Raw genomic sequence first — 16,714 nt, 5'->3', positions numbered from 1 at the left:
GGCAGGATGATTCTTTAAGTAGCTCAGATTGGGTAGAAGACAGAAGGGAGATTGTCTCAAGTCCTCTCTTGCCTTTTGATTTACAACCACTTCAACATTGAGTTCCTATTGGAGGGAAAATTAAGGATGCAAATGGAAATCCACATGGAAAAATAAATATATGAACTGCATCCTGCACAAAGCATTTGAAAGAAACACATGCGAGGAAATATTGTGATGTCAACAGCTCATCTACAAGAATTTTCTGTGGGTTTTCCCACAGTAAATGACCAGACCAAAAATAAATTCTTCCACTTATATGAAAGTATCCAGCAAACTTTATTAAAGGGAGAAAAAACTATTTGAGGTCTACATTATTTCTGCATTCGTCTTTGCAGGACTGGGCATCAGCTTGCAAAATTAAACGTACAGAGTTATGAAGTGTACATCTTTGACAGGAGCTTGATTGTAAACATGTTTTAATGTTGCCCTGTTTAAAGAACTAAACAGGGAAACATTGATATATAAAGAATATATTCTGAGAAGGCCCCAAGTAATAAGAAATGTAATAAGAAATTCTCATCAAACTGGTCTTCCATGAAGGATGCAATTCACGCTTCACAGCTTCTAATCTATAAAAGCCCAAACCTATAGATTGAAGGGGGCTCACTCACTGATGAACTGACAGGCGGACTGAAGAAAGAGATAGAGGAATTTACAACAGGAGCGAGAATAGAATAGCTTGCTTTTCCCGGGACACATCTGGGATTGCTGGCAGATGTTACTACATTGAAGTTAAATACAGAAGTGATAATTACATCTTTCAGTAAATTGATAATTCTTCATTATAGTAACCATTGGGATTTCATTGAGAATGATGACAATATATAATTTGTTTATGTTTTAAATTGATTTGATCATTTTCAGTTTTTAATAAATGGACCTTTTGTACAACCCTGTGTATTTCTCGTCCCACAAGAGGAGGGGAACTGTAGAGAATCACTACTGTTAAACTGCTGTGTGTATCAAGTTCATAAAAATTGTTTTGTTTAACAAATAACAATTGCTCATGCCTGATTTGGGGGGGTTGAAAATTCCCCCAAACTAGATGTCAGCCAATTAAAACACCCTAGAGTACTTGGATGTGTTCTCCCTCCTAGTAAACTGGCACATGGTGTATGCTTCCACGGGCAGCCTGGGGTCTGCTCTGGAGGTGATGCTTAACATCTAAAGGGAGATTTGCATCTATCGATCTGCTAGTGACACAGTTGGGGCTACAGTTTATATCCATTCAGTCCTTGATCTAGGAGGAGCCTCTGAGGGCATTCCTGGAAAAGCAAAGTAACATGAGATGTGTTGCCTCCACTGGCATATGTGGAGACTGTAGAGCACTGGTTACTGTGACAGTCTGTTCCTACGCTCAATGGATACAACGTCCTTTCATCCTGGGATGAAAGGACGCTGGGTTTTTCTCCCTTGTCATTTCAACATGAAAACTCATCGAATTTTGTAGGGGGATTAAAAAATATATATATGGATGGGGTGTGGGTGTTCGGGAATAGTTAAATAATTAAAGAGGATAACAAAAGATGAGTTTTCGCATTGAAATATCCACAGAGAAAAACCCATTGTTTGTTCATCCCGGGATGAAATGACATGGAATCGCTCAATGATGACATCTGGGATTGCTGTCAGACAGTTGTGAAAGGCTCCTATGGAATTCAACCCCAGGCCTTTCTAAGTGGGAAAGGAAATAGACAGGTTCAATACACAAGGAGAGAAAACAGGCACTGGAGGGATGCTGACCCATTTTGCTGACTGATGCTCAGCTGTTACTAGAAGCAAGAATTGAAGCAGTCCTTCACAGGGTCCCCACCTGTCTGTGAGACAGCCCAAAATAAATTCCTATGTAAGTATAGTGCAAGGAGAAAAATAATTCTATGGGGAGGTATACTCTAAAGGGGAAGATTAAATCCCAGCTCCTTTTATTTGTGAAAGTACTATGAGGGTATATCAATTGACTGTGCATCCTGGGAAATTAGTAAATATATCAAAAGTGTAAGTGCTTCTGGAAACTTTGGATTTGATAAAATAGACCCAATTGGTGTGAATATTGGGAGACATGATTCCTTTTCTGAGTAATGGCCTATTTCAGAATGGGTGCCATATATTATCTCACTTTGCACATGCCTAGAAGAAGAATGTAATTGAAGTAATTCCCTGTTTAGATCACTGAGCAGGGTCCTGCTACTAGCTCTGAACCACTCAATGAAATAGGTAGAGGGGTTTCAACTCACAATCACTTTTACCCAATTTAAATTGCCCATTGAACATTGGCAAATGCACACTTTTTACACAATAATGCAATAGAAACATAATTGAAGGGAACCTAGTAAACATATACATTAAGTACACATTTTTCTTTTTGTATGCGATTTACATGCATGAATGTCAAGTAGTCTGGCTTTATATTGAGTTTTCTTGAATGCTGTTTTGTATAATGACATGTCTGTTGAAAATGCATGAAAAATAGAGAGACTTAGCTAGCAAGGATGTTCTGATTTAATCACTACTTTTTTTTTTAATTAAAGGTTTATCTGGAATCCTCATTCACCTTTCCACTCATGGCAAATGGGCACTTGGGGTAAACCAAATGTACACATGGTGATATGTGTGCTTTAACAAGTCTACATTTAAGTTAAATATAGCATTGATAAGTGAATTTATCAGTGTATTGATCATTCTTCATGGTACTAACCATAGCAATGGGGATTTCATTGATGATGATGGAAATTTATAATTTGTTAATATTTTTAATTGGTTTATTTCTAGTTTTTAATAAACAGACCTTCTGGACAACCCTTGTATTTCTTGTCCCGAAAAGGAAGGGAGGCTGTAGGGAATCGATACTGTTAAACTGCTGTGTCCCAAACTGCTGTGTCCCAAGTTCATAAAAAGAACTTTGTTTAATAAACACCTAACTATGTATATGCCAGCTATCTACACTGTCCTACTAAGGTCTATCCTATACATATCCACGACTATAGATTTTGACATGCTGCATGCTATGCCATCTATTATGGCACTTCCTAACAATCTCACATACTCCATGATCCTGGCCACCAGACCATGCAATATCTCCCACAGAAACCGTAAGCTACAAGTCAGACTCCCGAAAATATATGAACCCCCTGCCAAATCCCTTCACTATCTTTCTAACAACTCCTCGAGAAGCCCTATAGGCCCCCAGCCTAATACTAAAGTGCCCATGCACAAATCTACTAAAACTCACCACCCACTTCAGCTCAATAGCAGACTCACTCGAGATCCCATCACCCGCCCAGGAATGAATCTAAACATGCTGCCACTGCCTACTGAGACTACTCAGCACGGTATCAAAGGAGCCCTACTCAACGCCCGATCCACGGTGGCATCTTAATCTCTACTGAGAAAATGGACTTCCTTGCTATAACAGAATCCTGGCTTCACCCAGCAGCAGGTTCAGCGATCATGCTAGCCATCCCAGACAGACGACTACACCCTCCTAAGAATAGACCGCACCACCTCCCGGGGCGATGGCCTAGCCATAATTGCGAAATCCAGTTTAGCATTGAGACTTGCTCCCACAATAAATGTAGACTCATGTGAACTTTTGACTGCCAAACTAACCATCTCTAATACCCAAACAATATCCATCCATCTAATATACAGACCACCAGGTCTTTTAGGTTCTTTCGAAGACGATCTCACCAATATCCTATCAGAGAACCTTGAAAATTGCTCATCAAGCCCCCTTTTAGGCAACCTCAATCTTGGCTACAATGACCCGTCAGATCCCAATGCCTCCCAGATTAATGATCCCTTTGTGGAATTAGGATTCACCCAGAAGGTAACAGGCTCCACACACATTAAAGGCAGAACTCTTGACTGGATAGCTGAGCACAACTGCCAAACGTCAGTTACTGCCATTACACCTTTGCCATGGTCCGACCACCACTTGATCTCCTTCTCCTTAGAAGCCACTACTCCCAACCATGCCACTAGCATAGCACCCTCTGTACCCACCAGGAATAAAAAGAAAATAACTGCCAACAAACTAATTCCTCTGATCCTTCCCACTTTGAATTCTCTCCCCGCCACCGCCGACCCACTCATTATGGTCGAAGAGTACAACAAAGTCATGCTATCTGCTCTTGATACCACAGCACCTTTGAAAATTAGAAAAAGTAAACAGAAAAAACATGTCAACACATGGTTCTCCCCCCCACCTAAAAGCCATTAGATCAGAGAAACGTCTCTGCGAACAAACATGGAGACGAGACCCGTCAGATACTAACAAAAACAACCTCACAAAATTAGCATCACTCTACAAAAAAGAAATTATCCTTGCGAAACAAGATTCTTACAATATGCGCATTTCCCAAGCCAATTCTAACACTAAAGAACTGTTCACCATTCTTAAAGAAATCGAGACTCCTATCAAACCTCCTGACACCTGCCTTAAGGATAAAAACTGGTGCACTAATATCCAGAGTGCCCTAGCTAACAAAGTAACTACCTTACAGGTGAAAATTATCAATAAAAAGGAATCCCTCATCCTCACCTCCAATCATAACAATAACACTGCCCCTCTGCCTTCAAACACCAGACTTCCCATCACTTCTAAACGGATGACGCCCCTCTTCAACTTTAAGAAAGTGTCTATCTTGGAAGTCGAAAAAGTCATCCTCACCCTCAAACCGTCCAACTGTCACGGCGACCCCTGCCCAGCACAAATCATAAAATACGCTGCACGGGACCTCTCCCCATTCATAACCAAGCTCATAAATGCTTAATTCTCCACTGGCACTATCCCTAATAACCTGAAACAGTCGTGGGTCCTCCCACTCCTAAAAAAACAAACCCTTGACCCCTCCATTCCCACAAACTACCACCCCATTACCACAGTACCGTTCCTGCTCAAAATCCTAGATAAGGTGGCATACCTCCAAATCCAACAATATCTGGAATGCAACCACCTTCTTGGAACGCGGAAGTCAGGCTTTAGACCACAACACGGAACAGAAACGGCACTGATTGACCTGAAGGCACAAATAGACACCCTGAGAGACAATGGCAACACAGCATTACTACTATTGCTCGAACTCTCAGCGGTGTTTGACTTGGTCGAACATACGATTCTCTGCAACTATTTGGACTCCGCTACCCACTTCTCACAAGAGGCTATAGGATGGATTTAATCCTTCTTAGACAACAGAACCATGTGTGTTTTCTCACCCTCCGCAGCTGCAGACCCTATACCTATTACCTGCGGTGTGCCCCACGGTTCTTGCGTTTCGCCCACTCTGTACAACATGTTCACAAAGCCCCTTTTTGATGATCTAGATGGCCTGGGCATCACCTACACTAACTATGCGGATGATACGCAGATCCTCATCCCGCTGACGGGAGACTACAACAAGGATTTGGCCTTCGTAAACAGAGTGTACCTCATCATCCAGGCATGGATGGCCTCCCATGGTCTATGCCTGAATGATGACAAAACTGAACTCCTTATCGTTGGTACCACAGCCAATCTTAACAAACTAGGCCAACCCTATTCCAAATTCATCATATATAATAATGATATCACAGTAGCTAAAGAAGTCAAAACCCTTGGCTTCTATCTAGAGTCAACGCTTACCTTCAAAAAACAAGTAAACTCTATGGCGTCGGCGACAGCCTACACTTGTAAGATAATTAGAGCAGCTAAGCCTTTCCTTACACCTAACAACTGTATCACGTCAGCAAGAGCATTAGTATTATCCAAAATGGATTATTGCAATGCCCTATATGTTGGGAGTAACAAATATATCACCAATAAAATCCAGATCCTGCAAAATAATGCTTTGAGAGCAGCTCTCAACATTCCTAAGAAAGCCCACATATCTGACCTAAGAAGATCCAACAATTGGCTGTCCATCAAAGACAAAATCTACCTGAAGTCAGCTTCCCTGACACATAAATGCCTTCACCTGGCTGCCCCACAATACCTCACCTCTAGATTCATGAGACAATACACTAATCGCCCCTTCAGAACAGGCACTGCCAACCTATTGCGGGTGCCCAGATTCAAACGCATGAAGGTGGGTGGCAGTAGCTTCCCAGTTAAAGCTGCCCAAAATTGGAACTCTCTCCCTCCTACTCTTAGGGAAGACATGCCCTATCAGATCTAACCTTATCCACTGGATTAAGGAACATGATATCTAATTCTTTCACCACGCCTGATCACACTACTGACCTGCTCTCTGTATATAATACTACGGCGTCGCCTCTGGTCGCCACCTGTTCATCTGCATGATAATTCTTCTCAATACTGACTTCTATTGTATTGTGAGTCACACTGTAAATAGTGTATTGTAAATCACAATTGTAAATATTGTAATGTAATGCACAGTATTTTAACTTAAGCTGAACAATCCACTTTTTGCCTTCTGCGCCCAAATACCCTTGGGTCTGGTGCGCAATATAAATAAACAAACAAACAAACAAAATAAACGAAAATTGTGTGAGCCTGATCTGCTGTGGGTTGAAAATTCCCCCAAACTCAATGTCGCCCGATTAAAACATCCACCAGCACTTGACTGGGTCCTCCCTCCTAGTAGACAGTCACATGGTGTATGCTTCAACAGGCAGACTGGGGTCTGCTCTGGAGGCGTTGCTTAACATCTAACAGGATATTTGCACCTACCCCACCGTTGGTGACACAGTTGGGGCTACCATTTATATCCATTCAGTCCTTGATCTCGGCTGACCCTCTGAGGACATTCCTGGAAAAGTAAAGTAATTTGAGATGTGTTACCTCCACTGGTGTATATGGAGACTGTAGCACACTGGTTACTGTGACAGTCTGTTCCTACTCTCAATGATGACATCCTCACTCTGTTAACATTCAGCACATTGCAATATTGCTGTAAGGTGACAGCTCGCTTGGGACTCACCTCTCATGCTTTCCATTTCTCTTTGGTCTCATCCTGGAGATTGTGTGTTGCTCTAGGAGGAAGTTGGAGTTATCCAGACTCTGGTTTGTGTTAGGCATGGTCCCACATATGGTTGCTGCGCCTGTTGTGGTTGATGGTTATTGATAGAATGGAAATTGTCTTTTTTGGTAGGAGTTCAGGTAGGAGAATTTGTCATAATGTTCAATTGGCATGGGCAACACCTTCTAATTCTGGTTGAGTAGTTGCTCAGTATTTAGCTACTCCTAACTTTGTTTGCGCTGATTAAGGCAGAATGCAGCAATATTGGCCTTGCTTGCTTAAACCTCCATGGATGTCATGATATTTCTGTTGGGGTATCCTTTCGATGGATGTCTTCCACTGGATCCCTGGATATTTATGGGGGTTTTTATGGCTGCTCAGTTCTATCCTGGGCCGGCTGAGCTCCTCTGACATGCTCTGTGTCGAAGTTGCTTTTACCTTAATTCAAGTTGCCTTGTAGGTCCATACCTGTAATCAGTGCTCCAGATAAGATTTTGAGGTGGGAGTATTTTACTCCCTGTTTTTAAACTTTGAGAGTAAATGTGATTATAAGAGAGTAGAAATGACTTTTCTCCTTTGCAAGAGAGTAAAATGTATGTGACATCCTGCGTCGCATGCACCAACTGTATGGAAATCCTTACCATACGGCAGCTTTCTGCATTGTGACAGAATACACCTTTTATTATTTCTCTAAGGTCTGGCCATTTGATCTCTCCTGTATATATTTAAATATTGAAATCACAAAAACCTAGCCAGCTTCAGAGAAATACATTCTGTTTCAGAGGTGGCTTGCAATTAAATCCATATAGATAAAAATCAAAAGAAGCCTTCTGGTTTCTGTCAAGTAACCTGACCTTTGCAATGCCCTCTGCTCTAAACTTTTGTGTAAATGTACGCAGGAAAATAATAAAGCTGTTGTATTTGCAAGATTTTAATGCGTAAAAAGGCCTGATATGCACCTTATCTGGAGGCCTGCCTGTAATACTATGCCTGGAATGTTAAAGGGCACTGTCATTTTCTGGCTCAGCAGTGATAGTGTTTACTATTAGAATGTTTAAACATTTGCCTGAACACGGGTGTCTTTGCTGTAATGCTGAATCTCTTTGGGATGCTCTTCATCCACATGGAAACCTAGCCAGACTTCCTCTCATAATTTCAAGTCACCCTATGCTTTCAAAGGTTTGTTTTCATGATTTTCCTTCTTCTGTTTTACGATTATGCTTGATGTTCATTCACCTACAACATGAGATACAAGGTCCTTGTCTCCAGTTGTCCTCTCTGCCTGGTCCGGTGGACCTGTTTCAGAGGTTCTTTAGCTGCACTCCCCTCCTTGCAGGGCCACCCACTCCTGTTGTCAGAGGATGCAGTGGGCTGAAGTGGGTCTGTGCTCTGCTATGCTTGGCTTATGGCTTGATGTGGCTGAGACCCATGCTTGATCTTTGGTATGCCTCACAGAGTGAGTACTGGGACAAAAAACTGGGAATGTGGTGGTAAACCCTTGATTTCTTAATGGTAATCTTTATTACAACTAATCTTACTCTTCCTTGTCCTGGATGACTGCTGCGCCCTGCCCTGGATTGGGGGGATTTGTCCTTAGCTTTTGGGGATTTAGCAGGAGGATTCTAGGTAAGGGGGATGATCTCACAACACCTAGGGCCAAGCAGGCAGGGTTGGAAAGGGTTGGCAGTGACACACCTCAGAATAACCCCTAGGAGTAGGAAGAGTAATAAAGATTACTGGTAAGTAATTGAGGCATTCTTGAAGTTAGCTCTCAGTGTCACCGTGGGACCCTACGGTATGGAGGTCCCTTTTTACCAAAATGTTGAAATGCCCTGAGGGTGGCCCTATATATTTATGTGTATGACAGGGAGTGCAGGGGGGGGTGAAAGGGTTGATTACAACTAATGCACTTGTGTAAGGGCAGGTTTCTCGGTGAACATCAGAAGCCTGCAATGAGGCCACCAACAAGAAGGCTGTACTGTAAATAGCCACAGCACGAGACCTACAGCAGAACCGTGACCACTCGCAGGGAAGGAAGTCATCACCAGTAGGTGATGAGCCTTCCCCTCCCCCCCTGTAATCATTCTGAATGCTACTTTATTCAAGATTCAAGGTGCCGCTGATGAGAAGTGTTACTATTGCGGAGAAACAGAAGCATTGAAACGTTATTTCATCATTGAGACTTGTGTGCATGCCAAACGATAGCAGTAAAGAATTAGCAGATATAGGGTATATGAAAAATCTGTATGAGATGTTTTAAAAAGGGAAAAAAGAAATGGCTAGCTGAAAAAGACAAGAGAACATGTTTTAATATTATATAGTTGAGCGTGAAACGCGTTGTAGGTGGTCGTGCACCAGGCGTCCTGCCTCTGTTTGTTTTGCTGTTTCCCCAGCCTTTTTTGCTCTGTACAATTGTGCAGTTTTCTACTATTAAAAACTTCCTATTCTTACCGTGTGGGCACTATATTTTTGGGTTCTCTTCCCATTTGGGTTTGCAGGACCTCTTTGGGTCCACGGAGAGTGTGGTACGTCCCCCCTCCTCTGTTTTTTTCAATATATATATATGTTTGACATTTTCAGCTTGCACTTTCATTTTATCCTCTCCCAACACTTCTAATCAGGATGTTTTTATATTCCTACATCTGCTCATTCTTTATTTATTTATTACTGTATTAACTATATGACTGAGAAATATAAGTCATGGTATGTTTAAATCATGGAAAATAGGGGGTGCACATAATATACATTGATGGAAAGAGCTCCATTTACATTTTATCAAAGGAAGAAGGGGAAACGTTGCCTTTGAAGAGAGCATGTAGAATTGGGAGTTCCTTATACTGATGGATGTAGTTAATGGAACATTATTGGTAGTAAGTGGGGCTGGTAATTACGTCATAATCTCATTAGCATTGCGTGTTTGATTCAGTCCTCTGCATCCTGCCTCTTTTTCAGTCCCTCAGGAGAGATGATCTCTGCGATTCTGGATCTTGGAGGAAAGGGGGCACTGTCCCCAAGCAGCAGCGCTGCCTGCAGCGAGAGCTTCTGCCGGTCGGCCAGTTGGGCTGTGTCATGGTGGATCCTGATCCAGGGTGTTCCTGGGGGAAAGAGGCAGGAATTACACCAGTGAATGAAGAGGGACATGTGTGAGGGAGAAGAAGAACAGTCCCACAGCAGACTGCAAAGAAGCCACCCGGACAACATGCATTGACCCACCACCTAGAGACTGCATGGGAGCTCAAGGAGAACATCAATCATACAGATAACTACAGTGATAGACTGCAGGGAGAGCATCCTTCATATAGGCATTTAAAGGGCAAACATTAACTGCAATGGGTTCAAAAACAAGAGGCTGAAGTAATGATTGCAGTAGAACTCCCACTACATATGGACACCTGCCAAGAGACTACAAGGCGTAAATCACCAACAGACACAAATCACCACCAGAAGGCTTCAAAAACATCAGCATCCACACAGACTGCAAAAGCAAGAGACTGATAAGAGAACATCAATATCAAAGGCTGCAAGAGACTGCAGGAGAAGTTGACCTTCAATTAGTACAGGAAACACAAGACAACCACAAAGAGTCCTCAAGTATAAAAGCAACCACACAGGAAAAACTACAAAAAGACTGCCGGAAGAACAACAATTGCACAGGCGGCAACACAAAAGACTCCAGGAGGTACATTGACAACACATGGAGCACCATTCAAGGACAACAACTACACATGGAACAATGCAAAGAGACATAAAATACAGCAACAACAAATGAGGAAAACTCTAGTAGGAGAGTCTACAAATGTTGGCTGTTCGAATGTTGTGCATTACAACTCCCATCAGACCTAACCATCAAAGTCAATGGTAAGTAGTCACAGAACTCATAGCCCAAAAGATCTGGAGAGCCACACGCTGCATTGCCTTGATCTAGAATTTAATTAAAACTCCTTACATTTTTGCATTTTTACTGCATTTTGCTGCCTTTTTACTGCATTCCTTGAAATCATATCCAGATGCGTTTCTAAATGCACAAGCTCTATTCAAATGATGCATCTTGATAAATCTAATCCCTTGCTCTAACTCCTCGGGCTGTCCAGAAATACTTGGCTCATCTACCTAGTATGAAAGTCAATCAAGTTACATCTGTAAAATACTGCCGTTCAATTGTTAGGTCTTTTTTTACCTTATCTTGATTATCATTTCTTGATTTTCTCTTTAATGGTGGCTGCACCCCCACATTTGTGAACCTGTCTTGCTCACTGTCTCCTTCTTGTAACCCAGGCCCTATTCCTCACTACCCTTGATTTACTGTTTCACTTGTTGCATATGACTTGCTGCTAGGACACCTGGTGAGTTCCTCGTGCACTGCGCAGTCCCTTTATCTACTCTCCAGCTGCATGCCCCCATAACTATGGTGCTCTCTATCTCTCCTGTCTATTCTAATTGATACTCTATCTAATTCCCTACCCCGCTCTCGAAGTCTGGAAGGAACACATTTAAGAAAGCACTCCTGGTCTCCAACCCAGGACTTCCATTGCTGACACCTACGTCAATGCTTCCTCCTGGCAGACTATTACTGACATTCTCATTACTGTTCCCTCTCCTGACCTATGGATTCCCCATATGGTTGCTATAATCCCCGCTTTTTCTTCTTCTCCCATTAATGGTGGAACCAGATGGGAAGTTCTCTTGGCACACTTCCTATCATCTAGGTGCATCATTAATTTCTATCAGAACGGCACTATCATGGCTCAGGGCTCTCAGCCCAACCTCCTACTTCTTGACAGGTGTCTCCCATCTTGCATCAACTTCCTCCTTTCTCCTGCCATTCCTCCGGCTGCCACCCCTCTGGTCTCTTCATCCCCACTGACGGGTGTACCTAACCCCAGTACCCCACCAAGGAAGATCTTTAAAGGTGGAAACCAGATTCACCTAGCTACCCTCAATTCATGTTCTGCTGTCAAACATTCCACTGACATCTGTCACCTCCTTGAAGACTTTGACCTTGACGTCTTCGCTCTAACTGAGACATGGTTCAAAGCCAGCTCTGTCACTGCTTTTGAAACTCTCCTTCCTGAAGGTTAGATGATCGACCCAAGCCCAGGTCTAACCGGTCTGGAGGCAGAGTGGCCCTTGTCTTTCTTAGTGGGTCTCTGCTACCATCATACCGACTTAATCCTACTCCTCCTTTGAATGTCTTGTCTGCAACCTTTGCGTCTCTCCTACCTTCTTGCTCACTCTTGCCACTATCTACAGGCCTCCTGAGCCAGTCTCGCTCTTCCTCTCAAAGTGTGCCAACCTTGCCTCTTCTCTCCTGACTTACACCTCCAAGCTTCTCCTCCTCAGACACTTCAACATTCATCTTGACTCTCCTGATGCTGCCACCTTACTCTTCCGCAACCTTTGTGATTCTCTTTCCCTCACAATTCTTCTCTCTGGTCTGACCCACTTAGCCGGGCACACTCTGGATGTGCTCATCTCAGCAGACATCCCTTTTCTAACCCTCTCACTGATCCTCTCTCCTGGACTGACTACGCTCTCCTCTCCTCCCATCTTGAGCTCCTGGGTTCCCCGGCTAAGCCTTTGCCCACAATGCCAGTCTCCTTTCTGTCATTTGACCAATGAAGCGTGTGCATTTAGCTGCTTTTGCTGCCTCCTTCACTCCCACCCACTCTCACTATTCACTCTCATACTGACTCAGCTCTTACTAACCTTCACCTCTCCATCTCCAAAACCCTTGACACCCTTGTCCGTGCCTTGAGGATCCGCATGAAGCCAGCCGCCAAGTGCAATAGCTGGTATGATTACAATCTAGCCTCGCTGAAACGCAAGTCCAAATCTGCCGAAGGTAGTGGTTGGCTTCAAGCATATCCTCTGACAAACTGGCTTGTAGCCTTCTCCAAAGGCAATACTGACTCTCCATCTGCTTCAACAAACAGGCCCATAGCCAATCCTGCATCTCTGGGGCATCAAACAAGACAGCTGAATGTTTCAAAATCTGCAAGGAACTTGCCAATCCAACTGCAGTCTCCACTTGTCCTCTTCCTACTCAGTCTCTCTTGACAGCATTGGCCTCCCATTTCACAACCAAATTTCAGGACATTGGTCCTCACTACGAGGTTGGCAGTAACCCTCTGGTCCTACCGGTGGGTTGCCGCCAACCCTGTAACACCATTACTGCTGTCCGATATCCCGGTGCGGTAACAGTAACTCCCCATTTCCATGGAGTCCCACAGGAATCCATGGAAATCGGGTCACTGAAGCACCAGCACTGTTGGTAACAGTGCCAGTGCTTCAGTGAGAGACATGCCGATTGGGGCCTGAAAACTCAGCAGGTCAGGCCTGCCGGGGGATTCGTGCCTCATCCAGCATTCTCGTAGTACGGTGGTCCGGAAATAAGGGTGCCGGTAGCGACATACCAGCACCCTTATTTCCGGAGCGCTGTACTTAGAATGAGGCCCATCCTATTCTCTGTCTCCTCTTCTCCCCTGCCCCTGCCTGAATGCAGGCCTCCCCAGTACCCCCTCTTGCTTCACCCTACTTTCCTCCTCTCCCCTATTGCACTTGATGAGGTTACCAAGATACTCTGCTTTATGAAAGTCTCCTCCAAACAGGTGCTTCCCTGATCCCCTAGAACTATCAAGGACAACATTGTCTCTCTCGCTCCCTCTTTGGCTGATTTCTGTAACCACTCTTTTGCTTTGCCACTGGCTCCTTCCCTTCACCTCTAAAGCATTCCCTTGTGCACCCTCTCCTAAAAAATCTATCTGCGGACCCTTCCTGCCTGGCTAACTACCACCCTAACTCCACTACCCCCTTCTTGGGAAAACTCCTGGAGAAGTTGGTCATCTCCCAAATAATCCATCACACTGTAGCTGTCGGCTGCCTTCATGACCACCAGTCTGGCTTCAGAGCAGCCGAGGCATGGAAACTTCTCTCCTGAACACCCGTGATGACCTGCTCTCAAACCTCGACTCCACCACTCCTTCCGCTCTTATCCTCCACGATCTGTCCACTGACCTTGACACAGTCAATCAATCCATCCTCATAAATTGGCTCTGTGATACCCTGGGTATCACGTACCGGGCACCGGATTGGTTGACCTCTTTCCTCTCGAATCGGCCTTCTCAAGTGCAACTTGGCCTTTTTCTCTCCTCTACCTCACTCTCGACTTGCTGCACCCCTCGGGGCACTATCCTTTCTCTGTGGTTTTTCAACATTTATCTTGCCCCTCTAGCCCACTTGATCTCCAACTTCTCTCCTCATTTCCATTGTTATGCTGATGATACACAGCTCTCCTTTAAGCTTCCCTCCTCTTGCTCCTCTCCTTCCTTTTTCATTCCCGACTGTCTGACTGCTATTCAGGCATGGTGCGCTGCTAATGAGCTCTGCTTTAACGTTAGTAAGACTGAGATCCTTCTCCTTGGGACTCCTATCCAACACTCTGGCCGCCCTCCTTAGGCCCCCTCCCCTCACCCCTGTGTGAGGCTAAAAACCTGGGTGTCATCTTCTACTCCTCTATCTCCTTCTCTCCTCATATCGCTGACCTTGCAAAGAAGGCTTGCTATCAGCTTCACCTCCTTAGAGGCAGTCTCCCTTTCCTTACCTTCCCCCAGAAACTCTATGGGCCTCGTCACGACTTCAGCGGTAACCCTTAAATCCAGCGGTAGCGCTATTACCGCCGGACTTAAGGGTCCGCCAAATCAGGGCTTCGGCGGATTTTGCCCCAGCTCTGAGCTGGGGGGGAAATCTGCTGAAAATTCACGCTATTACCGCCGGCGGGAAATCCGCTGGCGGTATTAGCGCAAAGATTCCCCATTGAGCCCAATGGGGAATGGGGCATTCCCGAATGGGCTCAGTGGGGAATGGGGACTTACATTACCGCCGAACTCGTGATCCGGCGCTATTAGCGCTGGGGACTTCGGCGGTAGGGCAAATACCGCCCACGCTAATAGCTTTACGTTACCGCCCAAGTCGTGATGAGGCCCTATGTCTTTAAAGCTCTGGTTCTCTCAAGACTTGATTACTGTAACAGCCTTTTCCTTAATCTACCTTTCTCCTTCCTTTGCCCTCTTCAACTAATCCAGAATAGGACTGCAAGACTTATCCTTGGCCTTAAGCCGATGGACCGCATCTCTACCGCCCTAAGATCTTTCCACTGTCTCCCGGTGGTTGCAAGAATCAAATTCAAGACGCTTTGCATCATTCCGCAAAGGCTTTCTGGGGCCTGGGAGCTCACTACATCAAACTCTCTCTCTGCCAAATATCTCGCAGCTAGACTCCTTTGGTCCTCTATCTCCAACTCTCTGCAGATCAGACGTTTCTCCAAACAGAGAGTCAGGGGGGGTAGATCTCTCTCTTCGGCAGGAGCCTCCCTTTGGAACAGGCTCCCTGCCCCTCTCCGACTTGAGCCGGATCTCCTTAAGTTCTGCAAGCTTCTCAAGACCTTCCTTTTCTCCTCTTCCTTCCCTCTCCCACTCCCCTGATAGTCTCCTCCTGCCGTTATGACTGGTTGCCTGTGTTCCCTTATGAGCTCTTACTGAGGTCAGGCCCTCCCTCGACCAGCCTTCCTAGCACCCTTTCCTACCAGCACTTGCCCTGTGGCACCCTTCCCTGACTAGCCTTCTGAGGCTGGTCCACTCCTGCTCTTGCACTTGACCCTACCATATGGTTTTCCCTGGCACTTGCTCTCCTGGGCACCCCTTAGCATTTGCCCAGCCCTGGCCCCTCTCCCTCCAGCACTTCTGCCTCTCCGCCCTCTCCCTTTCCCATTCCTTTGCCCTGATCTCCCCCCTCCCCCCTGCGCTTATATATTGCACTTGCACGATCCAAATATCACAAGACCTAGTAGGACCGTTACTGTTGTTTTTCTCAACTGCCCCACGCCCCCTTTTGTCTTGTGATGCCTGGAAACACTTTTGCAGTATAGGCGCCATACAAATATTTAATGAGTAAATAAATGCACATCAGATCCCTTCTATCGCTTACTGCCAAGTACATGGATCATGTCCATTGCATATTAAACGTGCAATAGAGACGCAGAAGACGTATATTTCAGTTGTTACCAATATATCACGTGGGCTTTCTAGAAATGACAGAGTTGGAGCATGAACAAAACAACTGCTGTGTGAATACACTGAAACCACGGGCGGTGATATGGAGGCAGGCAGCTCACATTGCCCATTGATGCGCATTAGGGGCAATATCAGGGAAAGGTTTGCAATGATACAAAACATAGAGCAGAGCCATTTTGAATATTGTTTTGCTGCTTGCTTAATACAGAATAGAGAAAAAAGTATTCCTCCAAAAGTGCTCAAAGGTATACTAGGTACAAACTGATTTTTCACTATTTCTGCTATTTATATAATAGGAAAGAGAGCAAATTAGTTTTTTGCTCCACCTTTGTCTGCTATGTTTTAGTGTTTAGTTTCAAATATGAACCATGGGGCTACGGTTGGGGAAGCATTTGTTTGCACCATTTTGTATTATGAATGTGAACAATATAGTGACCTTTTTTGCTTTGGTGAATAAATGTGTTTGAAATATGGAGTGGAATAAACCCCCCTGTGTTATCTTTCCTTTTGGATTTGTGACTTTTTTCCAGTGCAAACTTTCAGTAAATCTAACCTCGAGCCTGCTCTTGTCCCCCACTGGCACAATGGGTCTCATTCCGAGTATGGAGGTCCAGAAATAAGGGTGCTGGTAGCAATGTACCAGGCACC

At 44.6% G+C, this 16,714-nt stretch overlaps 1 protein-coding gene across 6 annotated transcripts in view; it reads right to left on the bottom strand.

The window, feature by feature from the left end:
• Positions 1-294: 294 nt before the first annotated feature.
• The window catches only part of TYMP (thymidine phosphorylase), a 490,120-nt gene continuing 473,700 nt past the window's right edge, over positions 295-16,714 (bottom strand). For all 6 annotated transcript variants that reach the window (XM_069629487.1, XM_069629484.1, XM_069629482.1 and 3 more), the window contains one exon: positions 295-10,093. In XM_069629487.1, coding sequence (XP_069485588.1) covers positions 9,921-10,093 — 173 coding nt within the window. In that variant the 3' untranslated portion in view covers positions 295-9,920. The remainder of the gene's footprint in view (positions 10,094-16,714) is intronic.

Source organism: Ambystoma mexicanum, chromosome 12 (assembly GCF_040938575.1).
Source record: "Ambystoma mexicanum isolate Mex_15411 chromosome 12, UKY_AmexF1_1, whole genome shotgun sequence".
Taxonomy (NCBI): Eukaryota; Metazoa; Chordata; class Amphibia; order Caudata; family Ambystomatidae; genus Ambystoma; species Ambystoma mexicanum.
This window is presented reverse-complemented; position numbering and strand designations above follow the sequence as displayed.